Source organism: Apteryx mantelli, chromosome 1, assembly GCF_036417845.1.
Source record: "Apteryx mantelli isolate bAptMan1 chromosome 1, bAptMan1.hap1, whole genome shotgun sequence".
In the NCBI taxonomy this organism is placed as follows: domain Eukaryota; kingdom Metazoa; phylum Chordata; class Aves; order Apterygiformes; family Apterygidae; genus Apteryx; species Apteryx mantelli.
This window is the reverse complement of record NC_089978.1, coordinates 211,302,280-211,329,093: the sequence shown is the minus strand read 5'-3', so window position 1 is coordinate 211,329,093 and position 26,814 is coordinate 211,302,280. Positions and strand designations below refer to the sequence as shown.

Below are 26,814 nucleotides of genomic sequence, written 5' to 3'. Positions count from 1 at the left end.
AAATCAGTAGGGTTCTAGTCTTGCAAATGTATTACCGTGTTTAACAGTGTGAACGTGGGTGGTCCCTCATCTGTGTGAAGCTAAGCAAATGAAAGAATATTAGTTGAATTGGAAACAGTAACTAAGAATATTTCTTGACATTCAACATTATAGAATAGGCCAGATATCTCACTAAACAGGAATTCTTAAATATTGTAGACATTTTAGGTTCTTGGCCTAAAGAATCCAGTAACTGTTTTGATCTCATGGGCATTGTAAATGTGAAAAGGAGAAAATTATTCTTTTAAAGAATTCAGCTTGGCAATTTCGCCGAAAGACTCAAATTGCCACAACTTGAACTGCAATATAGAGTTCAAACCTGACACCTCAAGCCAGACTCAGTCTTAAGAGAGTGGGACAGCAATTCTCCTCTCCCTCTGCAGATCCAAGCGTTGTGAACAGCACGGATGCGGCGGCCGAGACATCAGCGTGCAGCCAGGGCCAAGGCGAGGGCTACCGCGGCACTGTGAACACCATATGGAGTGGAGTCCAGTGCCAGCGGTGGGACTCCCAGTTCCCTCACCAGCACAACATCACTCCAGAAAACTTCAAGTGCAAGTGAGTAGACAGATGCAGGTGTTACTGCAGCAGGCAAAGAGCAATTCCTGCCATGTAGAAATGTGTTTCACCAAAGCAGGTCATGTGACCACTGTCCCTCACTCTGCAATTTGATACACCTACTGCACTGGATGATGCGGGAAGCTATTTGAACATGGGAAAATCAACTGTGTTGTTTTTTCTAAACTTCATCACATATTCACCATTTAATTGATTGTGAAGTGTATGGATGCTTTCCAGACTGGGACCTAATCCCAATAGTGCCGGTACATTACGATTGCTTTTCTTTCTCAGAAGCAAGTACTTGTTAGTAGTTTTGAAGCTGACTTTAACTTAATGTGTCTTCCCCCTTTTTAGCCACATGTAATCTCATTGACAAGACTGGACATTTACAATATTTGACCACACGTCTTTTATTTTGAATCCTTTCAGAGTTTTTTGTCTCATTACTAAACGTATTTCTACTCCCCTGAATAGGACCCTTTTTACCTAGATGACCACTGGTCATCTAAACTTCCCCTGCACTTAATAAAAAGAGAGGAATACTCCCAGCACATGAATCGTCTACTTTTTTTTGACATATTCCTTAATCATGCTCTTTAGATGCCTTCACTGAGCATAAAGGAAATCTAGACAACCAGCAAGGGATCAATGCCCAGTTTAAACTAAATAAGTTTTAATTGGCTAAATATCAGTCTGGCCTTGTGCCTGAATTTAATGGTATGGTCTCGCGAAATAAAGAAAAGATTCCAGTCAGAGTTCTGATTATGTCTCTAATAATGGCTTATTTGAGCAGAACAGATTTGTTGCCTTAATCCCTTCACTGTTATTTTCAGGCTTAGGGATCAAACATTGTTCGTAATAACACAAGTAATAAAAAGGTAACAATAATTAACAATAATCATTGTAAAAGAAAACAGGACTGACTGAACTTCTTCTGTCAATCTCGGGATCATCCTGAGCTTGGAAGTTAGTGCTTTAGCCTGATCCCACAGGATTTTCTCAGACAAACTACCACTTAAATCACTTTGTTTTGTACCTGTGTAACACTACTGTACGATTAGGCCTCTGTACAGTTTTAGCAGAGTAGTTCAAATATTAGGACTGTTTCTTCAGCTGCCACTTGAGAGTGTAGTGGCTACTCGGGCCAATAGCTCTAGTAAAATTAGCAGAACCGTTTGTATGAATCTTCAAAGCTCATGTGAGTAACAATTAGAGTATTGTGCTCATCCTTTTTATAGTCAGTTATCAGTAAATGTTGCTGATGGAAAAAAGTAGTGAGATATGGAATTGCACAGAACAACTGTCAGGAGAGGGGAGAATAAAACTTACATTTAAGAATTTTGACTACTTAATTTGGGCTGTGAGAGACATTTAAAGATGCTCCCTTGTGGCTAACTTTTACTCTAAAGGTAAAACATGTATTGAATTTCAATATACATTTTTTCATATTCCATGATTCGGTTTCTTAAATGAATCACTGACAATCTACAGGACTCTGTTTCTCTAAGCTCAACAGAACAATTCAAAGTACTGGGAATTTTAAATACTCTGATAACGTTTGTATTTGAAAGAACATATAATAGATTGCAGGTGTACCCAGTGCCACTTTGCATTCAAATTTTGATGAAGATTCCTGAATAAAAATAAACTATATTGAAAATATTGTTAATCTTCAAATGAAATCTTATAGCCAGTCAAAACATAGGTCCACTGAAAATGAATTCCCATAACTATATTCTCATTACAGTTACTATGTTTTACCAGACACTGTATTCTTACTGGCTCCCATCTCCCTGCACTTGACACTGATCAGTAACATTAAGCCCTTAATTCATAATAAAAAGTGATAGAATGCATCAGTGGTTTTAGGTTATCCCTGCTGTAAGCTAACATATTTGTTTTTATAGGGATTTGAGGGAGAACTACTGCCGAAATCCAGATGGATCTGAATCACCCTGGTGTTTTACTACTGACCCAAACATCCGGATTGGTTATTGCTCCCAGATTCCTAAGTGTGATGTATCAAATGAACAAGGTAACAGAGGGAGAGGAGATAAAGCGATTTTAAGTGAATTTCCAAATGGCAGATAGGCAGTCCTGAAAACAGGAGAAGCTCATCTCAATACATCTGCATTACACCTGTGTAGTCCCACCTCGGCTTTCTTTGCATACTTGGGATTTATCACAGTGTAAATGAGATTCATTTCTCAGTCCATATTTCAATTCCAACTGGGAAAGCAGCAGCAAAGATTTGTTATTGGATCTGATCTTTAGACAAGGTGAATCTGCAAGTTGTTTTGTATTAGCTGGAGGTCTGATCTACAGTCTTTCTTAAACTGAAAGACCTTTTCCAGAGCTGAGGTGATTTCTCATGATTTCTTGTTTTATAGTCTTTTTACAACTGCATATGAGGCCACCAAATATGATGTTTTTCTCATACAGCACATTGACTAAAAGAAGCTGAGCTGAAACAACCATAGGCAACTTCCCACATAACCTTTTAGCATGAAGTAGTTACATAGGTCTGTAAAGTCCACTCCAAGGCTTCAGGTAAATATTTCCATGCTTTTTCCCGTTAGGTCTCGGCATTACTCTAACGATTATTATTGTCTCCTGAGAACTGATGTCAATCAGCTACTTTAGAGTAGCTTTAATATAATTAAAGATAAGATTAATTATTAAGCTAATAAATAATAACTCCATCTTTAAATTTTAGCCATTTTATCTCTTAAGATTTGAAATAGTTGCAGTTGCGAGAGCTCTGTCAGAGCAAGCATTCGGCTTTGACTTTCGTTCTGTTTTTTAAAGTATCAGTTATCAGAAAGTAATAATACTGATGAATGTGAAATGAAATGCTTGATACAAAAAGTCCTTATAGTAATGATCATTTTAAATGATCCTCTTGAAGTCTCAAAAAGGCTTGTGATAAAGGATTATGAATTAAACATGACTTCTGCTGCAGTGAAAAGGCAAGTTTTTGAATTACATTAAAATTAAAGTCATGTTGATTTTTTGATTTTGCCAAAGTAGAACTTAAATTTAGAATTATATAGTGCTGCCAGTATCCAGAATCCACACTAAGGTGTATTGCTTGTTCCCAAATAGACTTAGAGCATCTGGTTTTGGGGGAGGGAGGAATAAGTATTTTGGGGTTTTTTTTGCTTTGTTTTTTATAAAACACCTCCTGACAACTTTTAGAATATTCTGAGTGAGCCTTGTAAATTAACCCTAACTAAAATATTTATGAAGGAAAAATTCCCAGTTTACTTAAGTAGGACAAAATTTAAAAGGCTACTGCACTAAGAATGTAGGCCTCAATCAGGGAATTATATATCTAAATTTGAAAGCTTTCTCCCATTTTCTTCTGTTTTGATTTCTACTGATGTCTGATTTGTGTTATATAATGTTTGATAAATGTAACACTTGTGTTTAATTATCTGGATCAGTGATAGAAAGGAAGAGTTTTCTTTTCAATGTTGCACAATCACCTTCTACTTTTTTTGTCTCAATCTTCTTTTTTTTCAGATTGTTATCGTGGCAATGGCAAGAGTTACATGGGGAATTTATCCAAGACAAGATTTGGGCTAACTTGCTCCACATGGGACAAGAATATTGAAGACTTACGTAGGTGTGTACACACGAAACAGAAAGAGATGGTTCAGTGACTCCTGAATAAATACTGCCTCCAGATGGCATCTCTTTTTCTTCTGCAGAGATTCTAAAATAGCCCCGTATGCCCTAGGGCTCTTAGATTTTTTCTTTTTTTTTCTTTGCAGTGTTTAAATATATTACACAACATGTCTTTGTTCAGGCTAACCACTAATTGCAGGCTTTGGGATGTTTCTTAGCATTTAGTTTACTGGCCTGGTTTACCCCATCTCTGTCCTTTAAAGTTTTTTTTTTTTTTTTTTTTTTTTTTTTGTGAGGGGGATAGAAGGAACACAGCAGAAGAAGGTCATGTTACATTTGCTCCTCATTTACATTTTCCTTTTTCAAGGTACTGAACATAATAAAGCTCTGAGCAATCTAATCTGATCATAGCTGATCCTCCTTCCAGCAGGAGGTAGGAGTAGAGACCTCCTGAGGTCCCTTCTGACTTGAATTATCCTATGATTCTATGATCTAATGCCATTGACATCAGATGCCATTAAAGCAACTTGCAATTTCTACTGCTTATCATTGCTTTGGCTTCCTATTCAAGCACTGGAAATGACAAGTTAGTTTTAAATATTTGTTAAGGTAAAAATGAACCAGTAGTCCAAAGGATTTTGTGTGCTTCCAAGACTGTTTCAAACAGGTCAGGATTCTCCATGATGTCTCTGCTTGTTCCAAAGGGAAGATTAATACGCTTCAGGAATAACAGGAATGATGACTTTCAGGTAACAAAGATGCAGAGTCATCAAAAATTGCACTTTGTGAGATGTCACTCACATTACTGACCCGAACAGAAACAGTTTTCTGTTCTAACAGAAAACTAACAGTTTTCTAACTAGAGAGTTATGAAATTTGTTTCTCTCTCTTTTGCCGGCTGAAGTCTGAAGTCGATGTGGCTATTTCTATCCTGCCTTTGGTGCCTGCACTTGACTTGGGACTCATGATCACCACAGTCACAGTGCCCTGTGGACTAACCATCGCCCTTCAGGACTGCCTGTCCCCAGTTCCTGCTGCGGGCTTGGTGGTCAGTCAGTGGACGGCGTGCAGCCTGCCCTCAGGGGAGCTGGTGTTACAAGAGGCAGACCTCAGAGGCACTGTCTCAAATCAGCATCTGGACTGTGTGTGGTTTCCCCCACACAGGGCAGGAGATAGCATGCGTATTCCAGTCTGCTGGCCATCTGAGGGGCTATGAAGGGGGCTATAAGCTGTAAGATCATGACTTCTGGGAGCTCTGTTAAGTCTTTAGTGAGCTGTGAATGAGACAGCTTGAACCATCTGAATGCTTGATCCAATTGCATTAATATCATCTCAGCCTGTTTTCCCCTTACTTCCACATTTTTTTCCTTCTGGGAAGTTCTGTGTCACTCCAGATGTTAATCCAGCTATGGATGTGCTATAAGCAGTGCCATGGTTGGTTATGAGCTAAGATGACAGTAGAGCTGTAAACTAAGAAGCCTATATGCTCCTGTCTGACAGGCCAGAAATAACCAGCTTTCTCCATTTAAGATTCTCAGCCCCAAACCTTCACCTTAAGTTAAATGCCCCATGGAGGGTTACAACCTGAGTGATCTGCCACTGTAGTTTTTCTGAGCTGTTCATCCTTCTCCTTGTCTCCTGCTCAGTCTTTTTAACTTTCTCACGTTTGTCCTTCCTTTGCCAGCTTTATCCTGTGCGGATTCAGTGCTCCCCTTCTGCTCACTGTTCACCTGCAGTGAGAGGGTATCTGCATCTCCAGAACAGGCCTAGAGAATTGCTGCGTGCAGCATAGACACTTTTCCAATCAGTTTAAAAAGCCCTCTCTAGGGTATCCAGGGATTTCAGCTTCAGGGAGGGATCTAGAAAACTCCCAGCTGTCCAGTGGACACAGTGCTTAAAATACCAACCAGAGGAAACTTGGACCCAGATCCAGCAAATATTTGGGTCTCTGTTCCCTTTGATTTTAACCAGCGCTAAACCCTGACCTGTAGGCTTCTCAATCAGATAATATTACAATGCAGAGCAAAGCAACACTTAACCTTTGAAAATTTGGGCTATAATATAAAGCTTTTCAGCACTTTGAATTTTTTTCCCTGTAGGCATATACCAATATTCAGAGAACCAGATGTTAGTAAACTGAAGAAGAACTACTGCCGCAATCCAGATGATGATTCTCATGGTCCCTGGTGTTACACAGATGATCCTTTTGTTCCCTGGGATTACTGCCCTATTTCTCGGTGTGAGTACTTAGTGTGCCTTGGGCATAGTCAACTGTGCAGTCTCAGTGAAGCCATGGTGTCACATGCATATATGTACCTTTTGGCTGTCACTCGTGGCAGCAGAAAACGTTTAATTCTATGAAGAATCAATTGTGCATGACTGAGAAGGAACAGATAAAACCTGCTTGTGCAATATATGTACAAAGGGTCCTTTTCCTTGACCAGCTTGGAGATTTTAAGGCTTCTTTATGCTGCAGGAGCATAAAAGGGCTATTAAAAATGGTCAAACATTTTCCAGCGGATCTAACTGTTGAATGACGGCTGGAAGGACACAAAGAATTGTCTACTGGTCAGAATACTGACAGTGGCCTTAAGAAACTCAGGGACAGTTATCTTTTGTGTTACAAGCTTCGTAGTTTCTTTGTGTGTTCTATACTTGTTTGTAAAATGAGGATAAATCACTATACATATATATACACACACGCGCATATTTATATACACTTATGTGTATGTGTTATATAGACTAGATTCTATTTCAGATGTTTATGGGATGATTTAGCTCCAGAAAGAATTAGGTACATCATTCCGCTAAAGTTGTCCACTAAAAAAAAAAGACAGAATAGTTTAAATAAAATTAAAAAATCATAAGGGATTGGGTGATTAACAGAAGTTAAGTGGAAAAAGAATCATACAGAAGAATGTGAATTCATAGTTAAGTTTAGGATGTTGCTCTTCAATTTGTATTTCAAAACCACAGTGCTGTGTATACTGTGAGGTTATTTAAATGATAAATCAGGTTTTTGAATGCATTCCTGTGATCTCTAGAGGTCAAGAATAATGTTACATTCATTCCTAGCAGCAATATGCTGCACTTCCTCATAGTCTGAGATGCAGCGGCTCTAAGAGGTGATGTTTGAAGTCTCAGGTGATTTTTGTCATCTATGTGGAGAGTAAACACAATGTGCAAAAGGTTATTTGTGTCAGTTTAGATGAAGCACAATAGCTGAAGAAATATAAACTCTGTTCACTTATTCTGAGTTCATTATCTGGCTCTATGAATTCCTAAGGAAATATTCACTGCAACCGTTTGTAGGGTTATGGCAATAGAGAGTATTGTGACTTCTGGATTCAAACTCCAGGACTGGAATATGTCTGGTTCACAACCCTAACTTGTGTAGACTAGTTTTAAACTATTAATAGCTCATCTGGGTAGTGATAACAGCTTAATAGATACAGACAAAGTACTGGCAGCTACCAAGTACTTATCCAGGGCCTGTAGCTGGTCTGATCAAGCTGCACTATCTCTCTCTCTCTCTCTCTCTCTCTCTCCATATATCCATAAAACTCTCTATCTATCTATCTGTATATCTATATATCTGTATATGTTATATGTATATATAACAACCTATATTATTGTGTTAGATTTCCATCAATAACCATATGAGACAGTTTTAAGTTTGCCTGTGCAAATTTTCAGGAGCTACAATCATATCTCTGGCTCACACCAGTGGGACACACTGCAGACCACTTCACTGAAGGGAAAAGTTTTCAACAACATTTAAGGAGACTTACTGTAACTACATTTTGACTTGGACTACAGGGTAGAACCAAACCAGATTTTGGAGAATACATTTTGATCACGATAAGCTTTTGCTTATAGCAACATACAAGAGCTGCTGAATTTTCAAAGGTTTTTAAGGAAATTAGGAACTTTCACTACAAATGATTTGTATTTCATCATGTGACTTCTATAGTTCCTGTAAACTTGCAAAAAAAATCACAACTCCATTTTTAACATTGGCTTTTTTGAACGAAAGATGTAAATTGAACATGACAGGTACTCTGATGTATTCGAAACTCAGCCAAGAAGAAAAAATACTTGAAATTCCTGTTGAAAAATGTTCAATTCTATTCATTCTATTGGAATGAATTTGTGCCTTCTTGTTAATCCTTACCAAATTGTGCCTTTACAGCCTAATCAAAAATCACTGAAGTTTTAAATTTTGTGAACTGTTAAAATTAGCAATATGCCATTTTCTAGTTTATTGTGACCCTGTTCAATTTTTAGATGCCTTTTAATTTTTCTGTCTTATGGATGTCTTATGTGTCTGTCTAGGTGAAGGTGATACAACTCCTATCACAACCAATTTAGATGGTAAGTAAGTTTGGAAATGCACTGTGTTGTATGTATTCCACCCTCTAAGACTAGCCATTCTTTTCTGATTGGGAGGCAAGAAAAAGATCAATTAAAGATACAAAATAACATATAGCCTGGTAAAAATCACTTTTACAAAAGGAAAATGTAGAATTCCTTGATCTGTCAATACCTTTCCTAACTATATTCTCACCTTCCTGTCTTGCAAGTGGTGAGATATGGTAATGGTTTTCAATGTTTGTTTTATAACTATGTGAATCTCCATAATAAACCAATTTTAATATGTGTATTTTAGAATCCCCCATAAATATTGATATAGACTGAATGCAGCTTCACTGAAGTAGTTTGAATTCTTTAGAAATAAATTTTATTAGCTCAAGAAATAAAATCCTATCCATGATAAATATTGACCTTCTTGTGGTCCTTATGTGCAACTGTACAGGTTTCCTACCGCTGTTTTTAGTAAAATGTGATCTCTGGACCTGCTTTCAGATACTGTCATTCCTTGTGCCTCAACAAAACAGGTGAGAGTTGTAAATGGAAACCCAACACAAACTAACAAAGGATGGATGGTTAGTCTGACATACAGGTAACTATCATTTTGCACAGAAAGAATACAATGTGTCTAATAGAGTATTTGTTTTTGGAACAATAGAAAAAATTGACCACAATAATTTTACATCTATGTTTCACTTGAATCCTGTAAAAGTAGAAAATAGCATTTCTGGAACATCTGGTAATTCCACAGTGTTCTCTTTGTCAATGAAATGGTTTTATGTTCATTATTGCTAACTTACAAATAAGAGCTTGTAAAGCATACATAGACTTCTCCTCTTTAGGTTAGCTGCTGCAGATCTTTTCACGTCACTGGCTTACTGTCCAGCATTAAACTTTTTTTTGTGTGTGTGTGACTGTTATAAGAAAATTGAGCTTCATGTCAATACTTGCATTTTAACAGCAGTACATTTATCTGTAAACTGCTGGATTCAGTATTTACACCTGTGTCAGATTTAAGTTTCTGCTTTTATCATTGCATGCAATTGAAATTTAGTTTGTATTAAAAAATAAATGGAAACTATAAGGAAATTCTTCTCACCCTGTAAAACAAGACCCTAATGCATACTGCTGGAAATGTTTGTTACATTAGGCAAGATCTTACTTTGCTACTATATGAAATCCAGAACACAGAACTATTGCTTCTTTTGTTCATTACTGTTTGGTTCATAACTCATCAGCCAGACTGAAGTGTGAATCATTAATGGATAACAGGAAATATCTCATGCATGAGTCCGGTGTCTTCTATTATGGGGAAAAAAAAAATCTTTTGTCTGGTAATACAGACTAGAGTACAGCTCAATACTATCAGCTCGTGATTTGTCATTTGAAGTCCCTTTTGAAAGTATGTTGTCAAATAGGTCTTAACTGGAAAATTAGGGTAAAAGGAAAGATTAAAAGCATAATTTCTGTATTGCTTTCCATGAACTGAAGAAATTTTGAGGGTTCTTCACAGCCCTTGGCAATCTATGCGTTTTTATGGCCCCCGATCAGAACTAGACCTTTCTGGAAGTGTAGAGGATGGCCCAGAAAGACATTTCTAGAGGAATATCATTCTATTCCTGGAATAGATACCTAGATAGGTAGGCTGAATCACTCTCTGGAAAAGTTTATTTTTCCATTGTCTATATGGGCCTTGATGGCTGAGGCGCTTTTAGATAGGTAAGGAGAATTATACTTGAGTACCTAAAATTTAAATAGCTAATGCTAAGTTAATTGAACCCGGTCTTTGTGCCGTGCTACAGAATTTCATCAAGAAAATGGATATTTAAATGATCATATATTCTTTTATGAAAGAAGGATTCCTGAAATACTTCAGCAGCAAAATGTATTTTCTATGTATTACATGTGGGCATAAGAATGTATTTTTATTTTGTATTGTTGCAAAGGAATCAAATGGAATGTAGTCTGAAACAAAATTTTAATGGCCCCAGGACTTTTAATGGAGAGGTGGAGAGTTTCATAAATGAATACTAATCTTTGTCCAGAAAAAACTAACCACACATCTCAAAATGCAACTGTCATACCTGAATGGTAAAGGCTTAGAGATGCTCACAGACTTGGATTCCTATTTGGCAACTAAGACCTACTTCTAAATGTTAAATAAATCATGACATACAACATCACATTCTCATATATCAGATATAGATTCTATTATCAGATATAATTAAGTAGATTTGGAGGAATTCCATCTGTTTCAGAGAGTCTACTCTGGATGTGGGCCATATTTAAATGAGAACTTTAATCTTCACATGTGCACTGGTCAATCTCTAAAGCAGATGGTGCAATCTTGTAAACAGTTATATAAAGATAATATGCACGAACACAAGTTTGCCCTCCTGTTTATGACATTCTTAGAATAAAACTGGGCAGTCTATATTTAAAAAAGAATGCAGCTTTTTGGACAAGATATTTTGTTCCTCAACCAAAACACAACTGAAAAAAAGAAAGAAAAGGGCTAGCGTCTGTTATTCTGCTGCCTTTGAACTGCATGTAAAGTCTGGGTTCCTTCCAGTAGTACGCTGAAAAGCTGTGAACATTTGTGTGATTTGAATTTATAAATCGTGAGATTTTAAGCTTTGCCCAAATTGCTGACAATTCTGATTCACTTTCGAAAGAGCAGCAGAAAATAAATGTGATTTTGGAGGCACAAAGAAGGAAACATTAATCTACATTCCACACACTTCTTTATTCCTGAAAGAACTGTCTTGTTTAATTGTTTGAATTTTCCTTGATATATTGTGCTGCAGTTTTTCTATAATCACACGTAGGATGTCATACACTGCAGATTGTTTCCAACTGAAGTATGTGGGACTGAAATCTCATAGGACCGGTAATCACATAGAAAGTCTCCACCTTGAGGTCAATGCTTTGAATAATACCTACTTGAATAATGACCAAGTGTTGTTTACATCTGGTGGCAGTTTGGGGGCTTGCTTGAAGTTTCAGTCCAGTTCCTATTACAAAGAAGTCCACTTTTTTTTTTTTATATAATGTAGTTCCCTTATTAAAGATCCAACTTTGAAACCAGCAAATGAACAGAGTAACCAAGTTTCTCTTTCATCTTCCGGGCTATACACTTTGGAGCAAACCTCTGTGAAACCATGTTGCTAGCTTGAAACTGTAGTGCAAAGGGACAGAGATGAATTTTGGGGGTGCTGTCAATCAGCCACTCTTCACTGACACTAATGCATTTAAAAATATGTGGGAAGTACATAAATGAAAGCTGTCAGTAAAAGTACTCTTAGAGTTTTTCACTGAGTAGAAACAAACACCGTTACTCTTTTTGTTTTCTTTCTTTTTTCAGGAATAAACATATCTGTGGAGGTTCTTTGATAAAGGAAGACTGGGTTCTAACAGCAAGACAGTGCTTCCCTTCTCGGTACAGTAGTCTGTAGCTTTGCAATATTGAAATACATGTATTTTCTGTTACTTAGCAGCGCAACACTTTTTGCATTTCAATGTGGCAGTTTTCCCTCCTGTTTGGCTCTAACACTGCTCTTCCAATGTAAAAAGTCCTGTGGGACCCTGGTATTTTCTATTATTATTGTTGTTAATCTAAAAGATCTCTGGCTGTTTTACATAGAAGTATGAATATGTTTTCCAACTGCGATGGCTAGACAATTGCCTCTTTATGAAAATAATCTCATGCTTCTGCTGAAAAGGACTGAAAAAAATAGAAATCTTGGGCAAATCTCAAAAAACTTGAAGATTCATACTGTCCAAGGATCTAAATGTTTGGACACTAATAGGAAACAAAAATTACATTTTAGTAACACTTAAAGATAAAATTATGTAGTGGCTTCAGCCCAAAAACTTACATCTAAACATGTTGATTTTGGAAGAGCAATTGGCAGTCTAGACCCATTTCTACTGGAGAGTATTAGTTAAGATCTTTTAGCATAGTGATATTAAGCAGTGGGGTTTTTTGTGTTATTTTATTATGCACTCAGCAAAATCCTAACCAGCTTTGCCTCATTTAGGTACAAAGATTTGAAAGATTATGAAGCCTGGCTTGGTGTCCATAATATCAAAGGAAGGGGAGAGGAGAAGCATAAACAAGTTCTGAATATCTCCCAGTTGGTCTATGGGCCTGAAGGGTCAGATTTGGTCTTACTGAAACTTAGCAGGTTAGTTGCTACTATCACTAACTCCAGGATTTTCGTCGTGAGCGTCTTCCTAAATAAGAATTGCAAATTCAGTTCTCTGCTCTTGCAGTACCACGGAAGACATCTCTATAGGATAAACTTCCAGCTGTAAGAAGACAAAAAATGTTGTTCATGTCAGCTGTTTCTGGGCACTTCACCAGCATAAAGCATGAATATTTTAAGTGGCTGTTTTTCAATTGACATATGCAGAAATGCAGACTCATCTACCTTACTTAGAAAACAGATGCTACCACATTTTTTCCTGATAAGCAGTTTTAGCTAAAAAAAAAAAAAAAAGTATATGGTTTTAATTTATGGAATAAGCACCACATTGTAACAGATCTTTGTGTATATATGAACTTTTAAACTATCTCCACGTTATCAAAACTATTTATTCAAATTAAATGTCATCATTAGTTACTTTTAAGAGGAAAACCCAATTTAAATAGCATGAAAGTGGTGACAGCATTTCAAGAAATCTTTTGACAATTCACAGCTGTAACACAAAAAATAGGTAGAAAGATCTATCATAGTCTCCAAAGAGGGAAATGAAAGAAAGAAAATTGGCACAGTTTTTAATTGCTGTGGTCTATAATAGATTTTAATGTAATTCTTAAGATACACTTTGGAATGCCAAGTAAAATTCATCATATATGTTATTTGTTTTCTCTTTTCAGACCTGCCATATTGACAAATTTTGTAGATATAATACGATTGCCCATTTCTGGATGCACCATTCCAGAGAAGACCACTTGCAGTGTTTATGGATGGGGATACACTGGATGTAAGAAACAATTTTTAAACATTAAATGAATATGTTGACAGCTTACTTCTTTCTTTTGTCATTATAGGTGAGGCTACTGATATTGCCGAATGCTGGGGCTGTCCAACAATTTTTATTATAAAAAGCAATTTTGATTTTTTATAATTTTGTAAAGCTCTAAGTATTTTAGCTAAGATCGTTCAATGTGAAATATTTTCTACCAGCCCATCCTTTTTTTTTTTTTTCTTTTTCAGTGACAGGCAAAATGATTCAAACATTTCAAAGAACTAACTAGAGAAAAATAGATTGTTCTATATGTTAAAAAAATCTGGCAGGATTGTTTTGAAGGGTTCTAACCCTTTTTTGAAAAATTCTGATTCATCTATTTGAACAGTTTCTTTCTGCATCCCAAAGCAGGCAGCCCCGTGGGGGGAAAAAAAACCCAAACTGATATAGAATCATGGAATTAAAGACATTATTATAATTAACATACACAAAGGCAGTGAATTAAGGACACATAGGCAGCCTGAAGTCTGGCGTTTCCCAACTTTTGCATACTTGACTTTGCAACCTTACTAATGTTTATTAAACACAGGTTTTGCGTGAACTAAATACAAATATGTGGGAGAACAGACATTTATTTAGTCTGGTAAATACTGTATCTGGCTAATTATGTGTTGGTGATAAAGTTAATAGCTGCCAGTTGACAATAATTACTCCAGCAATTATTGTGCTCAAATGTCGCTTTGCCGCAGCCCCGCAGCAAGCAGCAGCCGTGCAGTCATGCTGCTCGGGAGGCGCAGGAGGAGCTCGCCTGCGATTCGGAGCCTCTCTGCCTTGTCCCCGTTACTTTACATTTCTTTGTGGGTGGCAAGTAGTCTGTCCCAGCGCTCTCCTCTGATGTTGGCAGCGTGGCCGTGTTAGCCCTTCTCCGGGGCAAGGCCGTCCGGGGGACGGGGCCACGGCGCTGCAGCACAGCGCAGCGGCGCGGCGAGAGCCCCTCATGGGATCTGCAGGATTGCAGCGCTATGTAACGACATGTAGGCATAGCGTCTGCCATCCAAGGATTTTGTACGGCATTGTATGTACTACTTAGTATAATCCTCCCAACATCCCAGGCAGGGAAGGAAGAAGCGTTACATCCTTTTTTCTTTTTTTTTTTTTAATTCAGAGCAACAGGATAAATCATTCAGTGCAGGGCAAGGCTGGCACTTTTTCCTGCTGCCATGCAGAGAATGGACAAGTCCAGGCCTCCTGTTTATCTTCGCAGCTCGTACAGGCCGAACAAGAGCGAGCTCCGGGGGGCTCCTGCCTCCTGACCTTCTCGCTGATGAACGGGGATTGCACGAAGCTGCGGCTCTGCCCTTGCAGGAGCAAAGCCGTTCAGCGCAGCTGAGCCGGCGCAGAGCGAGAGCAGCCCTGTGCTGCTGCAGCACTTGCCAAGTCTCACGTCCTTCCCCAGGCCACAGGTGGCATTGCTGCACATTAACCCCTGTTTAAGGCAAGGAGTGAAATCCATGCGCTGCTGGTGGGAGCGACACTTCTGCTGGCATCTTCGCTCCCACTTTTTTTCTCATTTCTGTGACATTCCAAGGCAAGCTGGTGGTGGACTGTAGAATAAACCCAGTTATCTAGTCCTTTCTCCTGCTACCAAAAACCTTTCCAGGTATTCTCAGAGACTTAAACAGACATGCACACCAAACACACTTCTTCTAAATCTTGCTTGTAACAAATATAAGAAATCTAAAAGAAAATTGCACGTTAACAGTGAAAATGGAAGAAAGTATGAATACTGGAGAGAAAGCCTAATAACTGAAGCAACATAAGTTGAATCAAATTTTATTTTCAATATTTTTGCTAATAGAGAATAACCAGTCTTCATTCTGTTTTCAATCCTAGTAATTCACTATGATGGCCTTCTCCGGGCAGCAAACCTGTTTATTTTGGGAAATGAGAAATGCAACCAATATCTCAAAGGGAAGATCACTGTGAATGAGTCAGAAATCTGTGCTGCAGCTGAAACCATTGGTGCTGGGCCTTGTGAGGTAAATAGTCTGCTTGCTAACAATATATTACGAGCCATCAACTTCACCGTTTCTTTCCCGGAGATAATTTATTAGGGTTTTATCTAATTATCCTCTCTGCATTAAACTTGTACCCCAAAAATATATATGAATCTTTCTGCACTGGAAACTGAATTGTCTTTCCAGTGATCTCTTTTCTACCAGAGCATAGGAAGAAGTTCCTTTGCCTCAATTACTCTATACCACCACACCAGTAAAAGGCTTACATGCATGTTAAACATATTCATGTGCCTAAGCACTTTGCTAGACTGGGATAAATTTGTGTTCAGTATAATCATAGCTAAAGTGGGCTGTGTGCTAGCAACAGCAGTTTATTTTGATTGAGCAGAAAGCAAAGATTAGAGCAAATTTAACTACTTAGGTACCTGAGGATTTGCATGCAAAATACAAAAAAAAAATTGTCCGAAGGAGTTGATAAAGCTATGAAAGAAATAGAAAGATCCCCAAAACATACAGAGTTCTGTGTTAAGTCAGGAGGCTGTAGCATTTGGTGTCCTTAATCAAGGCTGAGACAACACTCAGTGAGGACAGTAGAGTTACTTCAGTGATGGTGGTGTTTGATAGAGATTTTTTTTTGCTTGGGACCAATTTTGATGATGAGAAAAGAGGGCTGAGGAGAAATATTGTAAATCATTTATAGCAGAAAAATATCATTTTTGTGTGGAAAATCTGCCTGATGAGGTGATGTCTGGAAGGAAAGCAGGCATTAGTATTAGTGTGCATTTAATGTTTGGAGTGAAAAAGATGGTTTCCTAATACTGATGTTAATCAAACAGTGAAGTTTTCCCTACTCACGGGCAGGGAAAATCACGGGGAAAGCACGTCTTCCTAAAGTTGAGGCATGTTCCGTTTATTATTAATGTTTCACAGGATCATTTTATTATTGCAAAGCATTTTCTTCAAAATTAAATATTTAATTATAAATGAGCTCTTAGACATGTTAAGGTTTATAAATGAAACAGCTGCATGGTAGTCTGCTGGGGATCCTGCACTTTGTTTTCCCCTGCAAGAAGAAATGGACTGAAGTAATCAGTCTTAATCATTGGATAGTTTCCTGCTCCCTGACTTTCCCTTTGAAGCCTCCTTCCTCAGTAAAGAATAGGCAGAGAAACAAAATCAGACTGTCAGGTGAAACTCCACTCTTGGAAATGTTTTATGAGCAGCTTTGATGGTACTGACATAGTTCATTGCCCATGTGGGAATTAATCTGAAGTCAGTGAGAAAAAAAAAGCAAATAAAGGTCAAGCATTGTTGTTTCTCTAGTGATCCAAAGAGAATACAACGCTAATTGTCAACTTTTATTTTTTTGAAACAATGTCTCATGGTCTGATACAAACACTTACTGTCTAGTTTTGTAGCCAGTTTGCTAGATTCAGTCTAAGTTTTGCCTGGGTTAAAACTGCAATATCTATGTTCAAGTCCTAAATCTATATGAATGTAATCTAAATTAAAGTTTTAATCTAATTTAAACTGAATTAATAGATTTTAGTGCTAAATAAGACTTTGATCCAAGTTGGCCTTACACTAGATTTCCACTGAATATAGTGAATATACATATATTGGTGCCTAAAATATTGGTGCCTACGTGTAACATTCATTCAGAATAACAAACATAGGTATTTTAACTAGTTATGGCTCTTTCACTACAAAATATTATCAGTTTCTTTTTTTTTTAATTTTTTTCCCCTCTGCCTACAAAAACACATAGATCTTATTCTAGGGCCTTGCAAGATAGTATCATCCCAAATCTGTTATCACAACAAAGAGGGTTCAGCTGACTCTCTGGCTTATATGTACATAAACAAATATTACACCTGTCAGGTAGCTGAAAGAGGACAGTGAGGTCACTGGTATGTGGTAGTTGGAAGTCATTAGAATCACACGGGAAGAAAGATCATATGGCTGAATTTGCGTGTGAACCAACTTAAGATCAAAGGTCAACCATGATGTTGGCTCATATAAGTTCTGATTGTGAAAGAGGTGTTGGTAGCTGGGTTTCATCCTATGGCAAGACTAGGTACTGCCTGCTCATGGAGCTAGGTCCTTCCCCAGCAATAGGAGACAGGCGGGAGCTGTGTCTTGTAGCATTTTCAGAAGTGACGTTCTTTGTATTTTTTTCTTAGAGAGATTATGGTGGTCCCTTGGTTTGTGAACAAAACAGGGTGAAGATTGTAGTGGGTGTGATTGTTCCTGGCCGTGGATGCGCCATCCGAAATCGCCCCGGGATTTTTGTTCGGGTGGCATTTTACTCCAAGTGGATACGCAAGATTCTGCTGACCTACAGATGAGTCGCAACTGAATGCCCTGCACACCTCAACAACTGCCAGTCACAGAAAGATTTTGGACAGCGTGAAATTAATGTACAATGTAAAGATCAACAATTTTTAACTACTTGATAGTCGAGTTTGTTGAGCTTTTAATATTTATGGGGTTTTTTTTGGTGTTTTTTGTCTATCAGTGTTGTTTTATAAATGCTGGAGTGACTTACAGTATATGCAAGTATGGTGACATATCTCCTGAAGATACTTGAATGGGTAAACAATTCTGCAAAGATCTTGTTGCTGGATGATAAACAGTTTTGTAGAAATAGATCATATGACCTCTTTTATGCTGCTCTTCAGATTATCTTAGAAGGAGGAAGAAACAATAGTTTTATTTAACACATCTTATTCTTTCTATGAGCCATATATTTCTCTCCATATGTGACAAAAGACCTACTGAGAGATATATGTATCAGTCAAGGACAGCGTATATGATCCTATTTCTCTTCACACATTATGAGAGGTTAAAAGTTTGAATGTTTCATTAAAAAATAGTCTCTTTAAAAGTTATCTTTTCATTGTTGACCAACTTTCATCAGCGGAGCTGTCATAGCTGTCAAAATCACTTCCTTTTACATAGAGTTTATAGAATCTAGTTCTGTACTTGGTCCCTTCAGTGCATACATGGTCCCCTAAGAGATATCTCAAGAAACCATCTGGATAAGGGAAGAGTCATAGAAGTGGATTGGTTGGAAAATTATCAGTCATTTGTTTAAAGGAAGTCCCAAAAATAACTGTGAATTTACAGTGCTAAGAAGTGTGTATCATAGGATTTGAAAAAATAATCCTGATTATCTACTGACAGATATTTTTGTCATTAAAAGAAATTTCAATCAAATATGTCCAAATCTTTCTCAAAAGACACATTTTATAAATTCAGTTGATTCTAGTTTAAGCAGAAAAAGGGACAATTGGATCTGGCCCCTTGCTGAAAGGCTTAATATTGAGAAAATATAAGATACCATAATTGTCTTTTCAGAGACATCAGATCTTTAATAAAATCCTACAAAAAAATTGTCAAAATATATCCTTTGTATAATTCCTTTCAGGGTAATAAAATTATTGCAGGGATTGATATGATCTTGTGTGTAACACGGAAAACATCACTGATAGTTTAGTAGCTTGGGTTTCCTGTCTATATGTAGAACCATCATTTTCCTTTCTACTGATGGTGAAAGGGAACAAATAATCAGAATCTATGAAAAGTGTTTGTTCTGCTTTAGACTTTGCTTATATGGGTGGAAGCATTATACAATTAGCAGATGACAATATTTCATTATAGGTTACCCTGTAATTTCTGGAAAATCGATAAAACGTATATCCAATTGTTATTTTTACTACTGTACATGTAATTGCATATGTAACTGCACTGTTACTAAATTTGTGAGCTATGTAATTGTATATGTTCCCAGTAGCAAATTGTAAGGTATCTACCATATCTAACTGCATAGCTGCTAAAACTGACATCGTGGTGTAGACATATAAAAGAACGTTTCATTACATTCAGATGATGCACGGTTGAATTCTGCCCTGGCAGAAGGTAACCACATAAGGGGAGCTGCCTTGGGAGGCAGCCCTGATGTCAACTCACCAAATTATTTTCTTCAGCAGTGCACTTTGACTTCGGTGGGACTTAAATACGCTTACGTATCCTGGTGAACTGGGATGAGTTTCAGCCCATGCTTAACTGGCTTACTGAGATTGATGTTGAGCATGCAAAAGATTCTACCGGCACATAGAAAGACACATTTCAGTAAGCAGAGCTTCTGAAATCCTTTCTGATGTAAATTGACTCCTTGGACAAGATGCAAATTCTCTGTGCAGGGGATCTGAAGCTGTGGATGCTACATGGATAGTCTGTCTTGAACTCTTCTGGCTGCCTCTGAAGGCTTTCTGCTCCTTTTGGTCTCTCTTATTCACCAGGCCAGAACAGGGCCGGATTTAGTCTGTTGTATTTACAGTTAATTATTGCCATGTATGTAAAGAGTATATTCTTACTATACACTGACCATATCTTATTGAAGGGATTGACTTTTTAAGAGAGACTTTTAAAAACTCCAAGAGAGTTTTGTTTTCAGTCACAAGTAGAATGTGGATAAAATATATGATTCCATGTTCACTCTTCGTATTCTAAGAATTGTTATGTGCTCACTGTATTATATTTGCAGGCATTTTTTATGTCTATCTAAAAAAATTGAATCCTAAAGTATTTTAGTTATAAGCTTCTGCTGTGCAGAAGACTGTGATTTTTATATATATATATATATATATATGATAAAAATACTGTTTTTTGTTAGACAATGTGTAAGGATTTTTACCTGTTTGTTCTGGGCAGCGCCTCAGTAGAATAAGTTGTGAAGAGTTGATGCTCCAGAACTTAACATGTTTGTATGCACTTGCTTATCAGGTGCTCTTGCTCCCCCCGTCTCAGTATGGAGGGCACATGAGACTCTGGAGAGCAAGGGAAGAGAAGAATAATGGTATGTGGTAATGAATTTGTACTTCATTTATTCCTGTGAATATTTCTTGTTGGTACCAATGGTACTGTAGCAGGCAACTGTTATAACTACAGGATTCTCTTAAAAAAGGACACTCTATAGATATTTCTTCATTTTTCTGACATTTTTCTTTCTATAATAACAGAGGAACCTGATCTAGTGCCCATCTAAATTGCTGGAAAGCCTTTTATTGACTTCAGTGAGATTTGGACTTTACTTTGTATATTTGATTTTGTTCATATTAAAAGAGAGTAATTGAGTGAGAAGGCTACAGAACTCAAATTCTTTTCTGAGGACATTCTTAAACTCCATTGTTTCATCTTTATTTTCTTTGCTGCAACTAGCCCATGGACTCTGGAAAGTGCAATAACTGGATACAAAATTTCAGATTTAAGACCTAAGACCTCACTGCACCACTGAAGTTAATTTGACTTTATGATTGATTTTCTCTGGGCATTGGAACTGGCTGATAGTTCTTCCTTTCATTAATGATTTTTTTTCCCCTAAAAGAACATTTTTCCCTATCTCTTTTTCTCTCATAAACCTCATAACCCTTGAAGAAACTGTAGCTCTCATTGGGAATGTACTGATCTAGCTTTTTGCTGCTGCTGCTGAAATCTTCGTCTCTAGTTTAAGATTACAATTCTCCGAGGCATCCTGCAGACCCTTCCCACAGGCAATGCCAACGTACTTGACAGAGCTACTTACATGAGTTAGAATTTTCAGCTGAGGGTCCAAATTTAACTCTGAAGGTCAGAATCTACTCAGGCAAAATGTCCCTTGAAATCAGTGAATGAGATTGTCAAAAGAACTGGGGCTGAAATTTGCTCAGTGCTTTTCCCTGCGGCCGTGCCCTGAACTACTCGCAACCTTGTACGTCAAAGACACAGATTCTGGACTCCGCAGCAAGTGCAACAGCAGGCCAGGCTTTATTTCCATGCTTTTGGAAGGCTGGTTATAAACCAGCTGACCCCGCTGGAATCTGTATAAAACCTATTGGATTGGTTGTTAAGTGTTGTTTCCGTATCAATTACTTTCTTCCTCTCTCGTGTGCACTGGTATATTATTGTTTTATGAATGTTGGGGCTGCTGGCAGGCACTAACATGGCTTTTCACCCTAAACTTTTGCAGTGTTCCTTTTTAAATACACTCTTGGGCATTTATGCATGGTGTGGGATCCAGCTTCAGGGAGCTGTCTGGGGAATTCAGTGTATGATAAAAGTTTTTTTTGTATTTAAGTGGGAAAAAATAATGTTCCCACTAGATACAACTAGCTGAATGCCTAATAAAAGGGAACACTGTGGTTATAACTTGTAACACAAACATTCTGTAATTAACTGCATCTTCATTAGTTAATAAAGTTGGTATTTTTGTAACCTTGTTTACTCTTATTATTCTTAATAAAGTATTTTATAAAAAAAAAGAGACCTAATCAGTATTATATTTCTTATCTAAGGTCTGGAACTCTATTGCTAGGGGCAGAAATAGCCATGCCTTGGAAAAACAGGCAACTCCCAATCCTAATTTCAGTGAGGGATTTTAGAGTGCAGAGTAAGGAGGACTGATATTGATCAGCCCTTCTTCATGCACCCGATAGCAATACCATACATAAAACACAGCCAAATACAGGATCTGGTCCTGCTGAGCTGCCTGAGACCTTCCTGCTGGAGTTCTGCATGGAGAATAGCCTAAGCATATCATAGGGAGAGAAAATTTGGGATGGAAGTGTCGATTAACCTAAACAGGAGCTTATTCAGCATTTGCCAAGAGGTTTGTAACTCCTTGCAACTTTATTATCAGAGGCTTGTCATTTTAACTATTTCTCTTACTATGCTTAATTACATTTCAGGAAAGGGTTCCCCTGACTATGCCACTTAATCCTACTGGTGGAACATAAGCAGATGCAAAAGGGAACAACACCTCGCACTAACCTAGGAGCTACTGCTGCCACCACTACTGCTGTTGATATCAAAACCAAATAACAGAGCTAGTTAGGAAAAAAGAAATTAAGGAAACCCCTTACTACTAGATTAGTGCCTTTGTCCACTGTTCTCATTCAGTGCAGGGGACAGTAAGTTCATTACTTGGTTTTCATTATTCAGCCCAAAATTCAAAGTTCTAAGCATTTTTGGTTACACTGGAATTCTGATGATTTAAATGTGTATTTGCTAGCACCTCCATCTGTATTAAATATGAAAGACAGCGAATCATTTTTCAAATAATCTCATGCATGGAGTGTTTGAAGTCTGATTCTGAATTTTGCATGGTAAATTGATACATAAAGTCAGTGGATTTTATCAGGAACTACTGAAATCCATGGGAAATTTGCCAAAAACTTCAATGATGCAGGCACGCTTCCAAAGTTGTATAGAACTAGAAATATTCCATACGTCAGAAGCATATCTTGTTACAGTTTTACATTTGAAGTTTTAAGGATGTTCAGGTGACCCGTCTACCTTCTGGGAGCTGTGAGAATTATCTTCTTGCACAACGACTTGCACAACAAAGGTCTACAAAGAGTCATTGCCTGCATATTAAATTCTCCTGTTATGGCATTATCTTTTGTAGTTACAAGAACACTGTATTCTGCGAATGAAAACTGATGAAAAACCACATAGATGCTCAGTGCTTGTCTTCTGCACTTTGTTATTTAACAAGCCCCATGTAAACAGAGCAGGCCATTTAGCAGAGTTCAGCTGTGTATCAACCTTGCCTTCAAAGCACTGATTTCTGGACAGCTATGTTCCAATAAAAACCGCTTGCAATAAATAGGAAATAAAACAGCTGGGAGGAAAAAGGCAAACCATAAAAAAGTTAATACCAAAGTAAGCCCTAAAATGAACTTTTTTTTTTTATGGGGTCTCAGTTTTTATAACATTGGCTATACGGTGTGAAAAGCTGCAGCAGAATAGCGTAGTAGCCTTAGCTTTGCTAAAACTGATTCAGTTTGGTTCAGAACACTTTTGAAGGTACAAGGACTTCTCCACATAGACACAGAGGACAGAAGTGCAAGTTGTGCTTCTGGGTCTGAGGGCCTGATCCCACTTGCATTGAAATCACTGCCAAAAGTCCATCTAGGGTAATGGGTAAGTCCTAAAGTCTCCTTCTTAACCCCTTGGGCCTTCTCATGGGACTGCATAGATCCTGACTTAGTCAAGTGCTCAGAGCAAGTTCAGAGTGCAGGGCATGGCCCTGAGTGGCAGAGAAGTAAGTACTTTTCCTTAAACCCAAGCATTTAAGTTCCACTAAAGCCTATCAGCTTTGCTCAGTCAGAGAGTGCTACTGAATATACAAATTGGTTCATTTGCTTTCTATTCAAAGATTTCTCATTAAAAAAAAAAGAAAAAAAAAAACAACCCACAAACATGACTGATGCAGTTAGCATTAATGTAAATTTTTATACTCATAATGATATGTTCCTTACGGTAAAAAATCTCTCCATCATAATTGTACCACTTTAGAGCCTAAGAAATTTTGAAGTTTGCTTCAGGTCTCTCAAGTTGTGGCTGTTTAAGATAGTGTTACCCTTGACTGGGTTATTTAAAACAATATTTTACTGTGAGAAAAGCTATATAAAAGAATGAAATTCATAGCAATTTATTAAAAATAAGGCAGGACATATGGTGTTAGTGGCACTGGGGCACACATTGGATGAGATGAGTCTAGTATAAAGCATGAGCAAGGATACAGACTTTTACCCACTTGAGTGAGGTTTTGCCTTGAATAATATGTGACTTTATAACATCTAATCCAGTTCAGATGATATTAACTGAAACTTTTCCCAGCTGGTTTTCTTTCTTAGAGGATTAATGTCAGCACAATATCCAAACTGAGGAAGCATGCATTTATATCAACATTGCTATTACAAACTCTGTCAACAATAGTCTCATGTCTTGAGCATAAATGTGCCATCTGCTGTTCATCCATGAGTTTAACAGTACTGTAACTTCACACAGCAGTTACATAAGAAGTCTGTGTTTCTGCTGGTAAAGCCTCCACATAGCCTTAATTTTTGCTGTTGAACATGTTCAGAATATGACTCTGAAGAATACCTATAATGAGTGAAAACTCATTGCAGTCCTGGAGCGTTCACAGGCATCAGCCTGCAAATTCTCCATGCTCATGTACTGAACCTCCATCAGGTACACTAACGCAGGGCAGGGCTGTGCTGGTGAGCTAAACACCCCACAAGCACCTTCCAAATTGGCAAGGGCTTTCTTCCCCAGAGAGGTGCTCTGCAGCCCTCTGTACCAAATGCACAGCCTGAGACTTGATGCAACTGAGCACAAGAGCACAGATTACACACAAACACACTCGCACACACACACACACACACACACGCACACGCACATGCCTTCGCAGTGTTATCTAGCTGACTAATTCATGACTGCTTTTGGCTATATGTTATATGGACCACATGGATCCTTCAAGAGGAGGATTGCAGCCTGGGATTTTCCCTGTGCCTCCAAGCTGTATGAACTAGAGGGTCTTGGTGTAGGAACAGGACATCCTGAGAAGAAAGGTCTACCTACCAGAAGCAGTTATCCCACTTCTAATAACCAAGCATGACAAGTGCAAGCTTAGTGGTGACAACCGCCTATGTGAATTTTTCAAACCCAGAATTTGCATATTTATCATAGCAGACCTCTGTACTTCAGGGGACAGAAGCCTGAACTTCAGAGATTACGTCCCACCCTTATCCTCAGCTGGTTTTGTTAGCTATTACTTGTCAGGTCTAATTCCCACTGTACTTTGCCTCATGGTGTACCTGAGAGGTGCTGGTGTCGCTACGGTCTGCATAGATGATGCACCGAACAGAGCTCCTTTGCCTGTGCTTCACAGGAGCTGGATCCAAACCAGCCCGTTCATTTTTACACAGTGGCACTCTGTTCATGAGTGTGTGCGTTTGTGTATGTGTGTATGTCTGTGTGTGTGTGTTTGTGTTTATATACGCATAGATATTTTGCCTAAAGCAATACTTCAACCCTGTCAGTGATGTTGTCCTGGAAGCAGACAAATAGATCTGGTTAGTATTCAGCCAGCTGTATACTGGTTTGGACTCATCAATACAACTACTGCGCATGTCAAGGCCCTTAAAGTTAGGTACTAAAAAGCTCAGTCTTGGCTCTTATGAAGCCCAAACCCTCTTGGGAATCAATACCAATCATCTGCATCCACAGTGTTTACCAAAATGCTGCACAGGCCTTTGGAGTATTCCGGATGCTTTCTTCCCCTTTTATTCCACTTTAATTTTGTTCGCTATCACCAGTTGCAGGCCTTACAGTTAAAGCTGGCTTTCGGCACTCCTTTATACATGTACACACATATCCATTGCCTTTCCATTCAGGAATGAAATGCTTTGAGATTTGTAGCACTTTTTATTACTTCCTGCGGTAAATACAGGTAGCTTTCTCCAAGGAAAGCAAAACCTTTCCCTTTAAAAACTTGCTTCCTTACTAGAACTCTTTCTGGTCTCCCATCTTAATTGATTTGGCTACGAGTGTCATCTTCTACAACACTGATGGGTTTTCCAGGCTTGCTCGCCTTTTTATCTTAGCGGAGAAACCAGGCTGTATTTATAAACAGTGTTTCTTAATCCCCTCAATTGCCACGTGGTGCTAATGACTCAACAGTTCATATAACACGCTAGCAATAATCCCCGAGCATTAGTTCCTTTAACTTTCTTCTGAAACTTTTCATTTAGTCATATCTTCCTGCCTGGTTTGTACACGTACTGAAAACAATATATGCTTTTCACTTTTCTTAGCTGGCCTTTGCATTAAAGTTACTCCAAAATTTTCTTATCAGAAGGCTTTTCCATCATGACAGGCAGATCTTACTAACTCAGCCTGCAAGAACATGTCAGTTCTGCTGGTATGTTTGACAGAGACCAGGCCAGTTTCCAAATGAAATCTATTTGTTTTCCCTCCAGCTTGCTTGCCTACCTCCCCAGCCTCCCTCTCTGCAGAGCTTCCTCCAAGAAAGTACAGACTTATGTGCCTGCCTAATTGGCTATGAATTCTGCATTCCCTTTAAAAAGTGGCAGCAGAGTGTGCTACCCTTCCCCCTCTGCCAGTGATAGGGCTGGCTCCTGGGAGTTACTCCTGGTGATTACAGTTCAAACCTTTCCATGCTAAGGAGAACAGAGATTGTTTCCCATTTCCCTGGCAAATTCTTCACTACAGAAAATGTTCCTTGCTTTTAAAGGACATCCTAACAAAATTCAGGTGGGAATTTGTGAAGCTAATGTGTGAAGCTTCGGCAACCAAAACTTACGGGAGGACACCTCACTTTGGCATAAAACAATAGTTTCAGATGCACCTGCCTTTAAATATTTAAAGA

At 38.1% G+C, this 26,814-nt stretch overlaps 1 protein-coding gene and 1 long non-coding RNA gene across 4 annotated transcripts in view; one reads left to right on the top strand and one right to left on the bottom strand.

The window, feature by feature from the left end:
• Positions 1–21,832, top strand: part of HGF (hepatocyte growth factor) — a 59,830-nt gene extending 37,998 nt beyond the window's left edge. For all 3 annotated transcript variants that reach the window (XM_067316840.1, XM_067316839.1, XM_067316838.1), the window contains 11 exons: positions 423–597; positions 2,508–2,635; positions 4,126–4,228; positions 6,330–6,469; positions 8,566–8,604; positions 9,097–9,193; positions 11,966–12,040; positions 12,642–12,788; positions 13,484–13,590; positions 15,469–15,614; positions 17,777–21,832. In XM_067316840.1, coding sequence (XP_067172941.1) covers positions 423–597; positions 2,508–2,635; positions 4,126–4,228; positions 6,330–6,469; positions 8,566–8,604; positions 9,097–9,193; positions 11,966–12,040; positions 12,642–12,788; positions 13,484–13,590; positions 15,469–15,614; positions 17,777–17,941 — 1,322 coding nt within the window. In that variant the 3' untranslated portion in view covers positions 17,942–21,832. The remainder of the gene's footprint in view (positions 1–422; positions 598–2,507; positions 2,636–4,125; positions 4,229–6,329; positions 6,470–8,565; positions 8,605–9,096; positions 9,194–11,965; positions 12,041–12,641; positions 12,789–13,483; positions 13,591–15,468; positions 15,615–17,776) is intronic.
• The window catches only part of LOC106485613 (uncharacterized), a 540,848-nt gene that overhangs the window by 133,305 nt on the left and 380,729 nt on the right, over positions 1–26,814 (bottom strand). The window lies entirely within an intron of this gene.